The sequence below is a fragment of the Anastrepha obliqua genome, chromosome 4 (assembly GCF_027943255.1).
Source record: "Anastrepha obliqua isolate idAnaObli1 chromosome 4, idAnaObli1_1.0, whole genome shotgun sequence".
NCBI lineage: Eukaryota > Metazoa > Arthropoda > Insecta > Diptera > Tephritidae > Anastrepha > Anastrepha obliqua.
Window position 1 is genome coordinate 51439138 of NC_072895.1, and position 7709 is coordinate 51446846.

Genomic DNA, 7709 nt, shown 5'->3' on the forward strand with positions numbered 1-7709 from the left:
CCGAATGCAGTCAGCTACCAGCTTTGGGAAGCATCCAATAAAGTTATATTATTATCAGTATCCCATAGCAGAATTTCGGGACTTTTTTATACATAATTTTTTCATTCAAGATAAGAGGTAATTTTTCGATTTCAATTTTGACAGCTGACCCGAGCTGAGTGCAACTTCAACAAGCTTGTGGCAAAGCGAGAATTTTTTGCACAGTAAAATCATGGTGGAAGGAATACAGAGTTGGCGACATCAGCGTACCTCTATCCTGCGCTTAGTAAATTTGGCAAAGTCAGCAGATTTGTTGACGTAATAGTAAAATATTTGTACTAACGTTGTTGTTGTTTTATTTTGTCATTTTTATTATTATTCATAGGTACATTTGCCCTACAACACTGTTATCTTTCTTCTAAATTCAATTATTACGCCACAGTCAGAAATACTCTCACGGAAGTCGCAATCTTGTAGTCTATCATTATTGCAGTAAAACACAATGTGCAGAATGCAAATGTGCGGCCAATTTCAAACCCTTACTCGACTCTCAACGAGTTTAAGGAATCAGATGATAAGCTTACGTAAGAGGGGTTATGACAGTGCTTTGTTCACGACGGAAGTTGGCCAAAACTGAGATTGTGTTGGAGCATGACTGATTAGAACAATGTAAGAAAAATAGGTGTAAACTGAGCGAGCAACATTCAGCTGACAAAACCCGCGTGAAGTAACAGCCATGGTTACCCGCACAATTTTGCTTCAGAAGGCCAAACCTTGCGCTTTATTGTCCTTGGCAGTGAAATGCTAGAGCACGCGCAAGGGCTTATATGCAAATAACACCACGAGTAAAAATAGAGAGAGAGAGCCATTACGGCATGACTTTCCATATCTTGACATACACATCTTTCTACGGACTGCATTTACGGGCTACGTATGCGTCGATAACTGCACTCTAAGACAGTAAACAGTTGTTGTGCGTAACGAGACAGCATTTTTACGATTAGATTTAGATGGGATACAAGTTATTCTACAAATAAAAGATATTGTGTATGTTTGTATATCCTTTTTTCTTAAACCAATTACCTTAAGTAGGCTACAGACGATGTGCATGCACGCGAGCATGCTCGCCAACGTGCTCGCTGTCGTTTGCCACATACGGCGAGCAGCTCATATGTGATTTTATGTTGATAGCGTAAAGATGGATAGCAAAACCGGGGATGATGCGATTGCAATGTTTGTTATTTATGCCTGTTTCAAAAGAAACAGAACAAAGTTGGGACAGCTTTAAATTCTTGACAAATATTTCACATCAGTCCATCTGCTTACTAGTAGTAGAAACATGTTAAGGAATTATTTCTACACTAAAGCTATTTATTCAGGTAAGTAAACTAACCCTTTGTGGAACAACATCCAGAAGCACGCCACAAATGCAGGGTGAACGATATGAAGTGTTACCTATTCAAAACACCATAACTTTTTTGTGTGAAATTAGTTTTTATTATAAACAATTTTAACATATATTCACTTCAGCTCGATATGACCACCTTTTGCCTTGACAATAGCCTTCAAACGGTCAAAAAATGAGTTGCATGCTGCAAAATTTTGGTCCATTCTCGTATAATCGCTTTTTACAGCGCATCCATACTGGCATATTTTTTAGTCCTCACCTTGCTCTCCAAAATGGACCAGATGGAATAGTCCATCGGATTTGCGTCTGGCGAATTCGAAAGCCATTGTGTGGACGAAATGAAGTGTGGAACATGATTTTTTAACCATTCTTGGTTCACACGAGCTTTATGAGACGGTGCCGAGTCCTGTTGGAACGTCCATGGTCTACGACCGAAGTGTTTGCGTGTCCACGGCTCTAAAGCAGCCTATAAAACATTTTCCCGATCATCAGTCGCCTTCACTTTGACACCAGGCTCGATAAAAACGATTGGAGAGCGTCCATGAGCGATCACTGCGGCCCAAACCATTACTTGCGATGGGAAATTGCTTCGAGTGGCCATATGTGGGCTCAAATTATCGTTTGAGCGTTCGGTCAAGTAAACACGATCGTTTTGAGTGTTTATGAACTGCTCAATTGTGAAATTTTTTTCATCAGAAAACACAATGTTATGAAATTCGCCACGTTCGTGCAAGCGCAACAACTCCTCTGCTCTTTCGCATCGAACTTTTTTTTGCTGGGGTGAAAGATAGTGTGCTTTTTGGAACTTGTAAGCCTTGACCTTCAGCTCATTTTTCAATATGCGTCGAATGCTGTCTTGCGATATTTTCAGTTCTTTGTCCATTTTTCTTCCACTTCGACGTGGATTTCGTTCAAGTCGAGCCTTCACTTTCCGAACCACACTATTACGTTTGAATTCCATCACAGAACAAAAAATTCAACAAAACTGAGACGCAAATGCTTTTAATGTCATGAGCTGTTTTACAGATACAAGCAGTGTGAAGTTGGTAACACTTCATATCGATCACCCTGTAGAAAGAGGAGCTCGGCCAAACACCCAAAAAAGGGTGTACGCGCCAATTAACCCATTGCACCCGAGGTGCAAAAACCTTAAATGAACACAAGAAAAATTCGAGGGGTGCCTTTTATATGTCGGGATTAGAGAACAAAAACAAATTTTAATCATCGAAAATCACTTTATTGTTTTTCAAAATATTCTCCATGAAGATCTATATACTTTTGCATGTGTTTGAACCAATTGTCGAAGCACTTTTGCCACTCTGTATGAGGTACCTCCAAAACATGCATTCTGAATGCCGCAACCGCTACTTCAGGTGTCGAAAACCTTGACCTCTGTTGAGATGATGATTCATCACCTGTCACGATGTCATAGACGTGTTTCGAAGCCCCGCGATCGTATTTTTTGAGTATTTCCTTCGACCAATCGACACGAGCCTTGTTTTGAGCGATTGACAAATTGTGTGGAATCCAACGCGAACAAATTTTTTTGACAGTCAAATGTTTATGCAATATTGAATGTATGCTGGTCCCACTCATGCCTAAGATTGTCTCAATCTCACGATAGGTCACATGACGATCTTGCAATATCAGTTCGCGCACAGCATCAATGGTTTTCGGAACAACAACTGATTTTGGACGACCTTCACGAAATTCGTCTTGGAGTGAACTACGACCACGATTTAATTCACCATACCATCGATAAACACTGGTCCTTGATGGAGCTTCATCGCCAAAAAATGAATTAAGTTCATCCATGCAATGTTGCTGAGTTAATCCACGTCGAAAGTTGTAAAAAATAATCGCACGAAAATGTTCACGATTTAATTCCATTTATGGACCGAGATGAATCTTTTAAGTTACTGTAAACAACGCAAATAGCGCTGGTAACTCAAAACGTTCTGAGTACGTAAAAGCCAAAAAATGTCAAACTTTGCGATACAGCTGTCAGTTGCCAGATTGCAACACCAGGGTTGCCAAGTCCCGACATATACAAGGCACCCCTCGTAGCCATTATCAGATTTTTTAATTTTTCTTTTTTTATTTTTTATTTATTGTTTGTCTATGAGTATATGAAAACTGACGAGATTCAGATTTTTCCGTTTCTTTTATTTTTTGAAGTTCATGTAATGAAATAATTTTTTTAGCCTACTCTGTCGTGGTATTAACATCACTTTCTTTACAAGTTTGCCTTGCTCAAATTTTTTGGACTTTATTATTTGCAATAATACTGGCTTGTTTTTTAGGTACTCAATTAATTGCACTATTAATTTTTGGTTCAGGCTCAAATTTTTTCACCTATGTGCACACTTCTAGCATCTACACAAAATGATACACAGTTACTCTTGTTTTCAATGTAATGTTCACGCACCATACCGCAAACGACGAACATGTTCGCAAACCACTGAGCGCGAGCATGTTCGCAATCTTGTTCATCGTCTGTAGCCTGCTTTAGACAACAATTTGTACGATTTTATTTGTTGCCCTAGATGCTAATGATGTTATCGCTGGAGGGGGAAACTGTGTTTGTAATTGTTTGTTTCGCACCAAACATTATTATGGTAAGAAAAATCTTATAAAGCGCAATAGGCATGGATTCAAATCTCACTTGTACTTCGCATAGAATTCTGGTCAGTTTTATTAACAATCGCTTTCCATCATGACGATAGAGCCACGCTTCTCAATACAGAGTAACAGCCAAATACGACATCCTATTTTTGGCGTACGATACCTACAATGTCTGTTAATTTCATGTGGCCTATGCTTTAGCTATGCTACGCGAGTAAATATTTCCATGGCCATAGTAGCGATGATGGATAATAAAGGTGCGAATCCAGATTTTCCGGTGAGCAAATATATATGTATATATTTTTTTAACAAACTCATACATATATATACAAATTTTGTCTGCAGGAGTACATCTGGTCGGAGAAAACGAAATCGCATATACTTAGCAGCTTCTTTTTTGGTTACCTATTTACGCAGATCCCAGCTGGTGGCTGGGCACGTCGTTTCGGTGGTCATCTACTGTTGTTCATTAGTGTGTCTGCCAGTAGCATATTGGGCCTCCTCACACCACTGAGTATCAATGTAGGCGGTTGGCCATTGCTTTGCGTGTTGCGCTTTTGTCAAGGCTTATTTCAGGGCGCAACTAATCCCACGCTCGCAACAATAATAGTCAATTGGGCGCCCACACACGAACGCAGTGTAATGCTTACTTATTGCACTTCAGGCACAGAATTGGGCATAGTGATTATGCTGGCCACCAGCGGTATACTTTGCTCTTCCAGTTGGGGTTGGCCAAGCACATTCTATCTACCCGGTGCTTTGGGTTTACTATGGGCTGTTTTGTGGTTTGTGTTGGGTGCGAGTACGCCGAATGAATGTAAATACATCTCAACAGCTGAACGTGTACTAATCGCTACATCATTGGGTCATAATGCAAGAAGTGAAGAATGTCAAACAGTGCGTGCCATACCGTGGATGCAAATCATGACCTCAAAACCATTTCTAGTACTTGCACTTAGCCAGTGTGCGAGCAGCTGGTGCTTTTGGACGCTACTCACACAACTGCCATCCTACATTAAAAATGTCCTGGGTAAAGATATACAAAGCAATGCATTCTATTCGGCACTGCCCTATTTCTCTATGCTTTGCCTTTCGCTGGCACTCTGCCCTGTCGCTAGCTATTTGGAAAAGTCTAAGCGTTTGAATGCGACCATAAGTCGTAAGATCTTCAATACAATTGGCCTATGGATACCGGCGGTTACATTTGTCTACTTAGGTTTTATACGTACCGATAACGGTGACTTGGCGATCTCGCTGCTAACGCTAACTGTAACAATAAGCACTGTTGTACATTTTGGTTATCAAGTGAATCACCTCGACTTATCCCCACACTTTGCTGGCACGCTTACGGGTATCGCAAATACAGCAGCAAATGTGATGAGCATCATGGCGCCGCTCATCGTTGGCTACATCGTTACAGATGCGGTGATTTATAATAACAAATATTTTTGCTTAATTGTTTTCTTATTTGCTTCAACAACTTTTATTTCTCACAGACGAATATTTATCAATGGCGCATTATTTTCTGCTTAGCAGGAGGTATAAGCTTTTTTGGCAATCTAATGTTTCTGATATTCGGTACCGCTAAAGTGCAGCCGTGGAACGAAGAACCGAAATTGGAAGAAAAAAATAAAAAATATAGCGTGGAGCTCCCAAGAGTTGCGCAAAATTATACGGAAAAAAGTGATGCTGGTATTACAAGAGAACACTTAGCTTAGTTAATATAATTTTATTTTGTTACATTGTTTATGTTTTATATGAAAATATTTTATTTACATTTATATATGTACATACACAAATGTGTATACAGAAACCGCCATACAAAAAAATTATTTTCTTTTCGGCCAGGGCAAACAACGAAAGTTTAATTATGCATATTTATATATATATATATATGTATACATATATGTACTTATATATGTATATAATTGGTCTTACACCCATTTTTTGTGTTTCGCCGAGCTATTTCGCCTATTTGTGCTGAGCGTCTTAATGTTCTCTACAAATGGGATAACCTGCAATTTTATGCCACATCCGAGCGGCAGATGTTTTTTATGAAGATTTTTTTCATAGCAGAAATACTCTCGGAGTTTTGTCATTGCCTGACGAGGGGCGACCGCTATTAGAAAAAACTTTTTCTCCCCATTGCTGTATCGTGCTCGTAGCTTCCAGCCTGTACACTTCCGATTGATAGTCACGCACCAAGCCATTTGAATAGAGCGGCCACTATCAAGGTAGTTGATTGACTCTTTCTTGAAAAACATTGCATTTTTAAATGTCTTAATTTAATCGGAAAACATTCCCAAAAACATATAGAATAATTAAAAAACTGACGTTCACGCAAAAGAGTCCGATGAAGCACGAGAATGAGCGGTGATCAACGATAAGATACAGTACCTCCACATCACTCAGTTTGGCTACATTTTCACAGCTAAAAATAGCTTCATTTCCTCAAGATCGAACTTTAATATTATACAACTTATAATGTAAGCCGAGAAGTCAAATGAAAAATAATCCTTGCCGATGGGTGCTAAATTGAAGAACCAAAACCTCGCATCTTGTCCCTTCTTTTATATGGCATAGAACGTAAACGATGTTTTAGAAAGATATATGAATGCATTGGGAGCGTTTGAAGGAACTATTCTAAGATTCTAGTGAACGGCGGGTACCGAAGAAGATGGAGTGCAAACCTGTACGATATTCATAATGATGTAGACATAATTCAACGCATCAAAATAAAACGAGTGCACAGCTTGGACATTTCATGCGTATGGACAATGGAATAAAAAAAGTAAATAAATAAAAGTTAAGGGAGGTCAAATTCGGTCCAGATTGAACTTTATATATTATATATATAGGTAGTCGTACACACTTTAAAAAACTTTAATCAGATCTGGTTGGAATCAAATAAACTCAATCAGTGAGAGGTGTAGCTTGTTACGTTAGAGTGACTGACGGTAATTTACTCTTAATACTTAAAAAGTGGACGTGATTCTATTCCATCCCAATAAAAAACGCGCCTAAATGTCGTTTTAAAGTTAGAGATGTAGAAATGTAGATTCTTTCAGGTTGGAATATTTTTATTCAAAATACGGCTTTTAATAATTATATCTGTAAAATGACATCAGTTAAATGTTCACCATGAGCACATTTATAGGCCGTCATACTATAGTTTAAATTTTCAAGCACTCACTCACACATTATCGCATTGCGTTCAGCAATCTCGATCCGAATATTGTGCTTTAGCTCAGGAATCCTTGTTGGATAATTCACATAGACTTTACTTTTCAGAAAACGCCAGTCTGGTATGCCAGTCCTTTTTCTACTATATAGTCGACAGAACCAGTTTCTTCAAATTTGTTTCCCAAACTTTGAATTCTCGACTCATTCGACAATTATTTCCACAACAAAATTACGTAATTTGCGGTATGTTGTTCTTAAATATCGACAGTTGGCAAAAGAAGTTTCAATAATTTAACGCATTGCCTCCATGATTTTTTCTACTTTGTACGTGTGCCCACCTGGCAAACGTCAAAAATAACATAAAGCAAGTACCGTCTAGAAATTATTCACCACTCACATCTAGGCGTCACTTTTTAAAGACCCTTTTATTTATGCGGATCTAAATGAGATGGAGAGCAATACATGAATCAAGTTTGGGCTGATTTTATTGAGTCGTTATCAAGATACACGCATT

The 7709-nt window shown here is 38.7% G+C and overlaps 1 protein-coding gene across 1 annotated transcript; it reads left to right on the top strand.

Moving 5' to 3' along the window:
* The first annotated feature begins 4074 nt into the window (after nt 1-4074).
* LOC129245275 (sialin-like) lies at nt 4075-5821 on the top strand. The gene is made up of 3 exons (XM_054883351.1): nt 4075-4289; nt 4358-5437; nt 5509-5821. The coding sequence occupies exons 1-3, from the start codon at nt 4104-4106 to the stop codon at nt 5728-5730; spliced, it is 1488 nt and encodes a 495-aa protein (XP_054739326.1). The 5' UTR covers nt 4075-4103; the 3' UTR covers nt 5731-5821.
* The last annotated feature ends 1888 nt before the right edge of the window (nt 5822-7709 follow it).

Coding starts and splice junctions, on each gene's coding strand:
- LOC129245275 (XM_054883351.1), top strand. CDS start 4,104: ATGACGATAGAGCCACGCTTCTCAATACAGAGTAACAGCCAAATACGA. Junction 4,290..4,357: donor GTGCGAATCCAGATTTTCCG/GTGAGCAAATAT, acceptor TTTTGTCTGCAG/GAGTACATCTGGTCGGAGAA. Junction 5,438..5,508: donor GCTACATCGTTACAGATGCG/GTGATTTATAAT, acceptor TATTTCTCACAG/ACGAATATTTATCAATGGCG.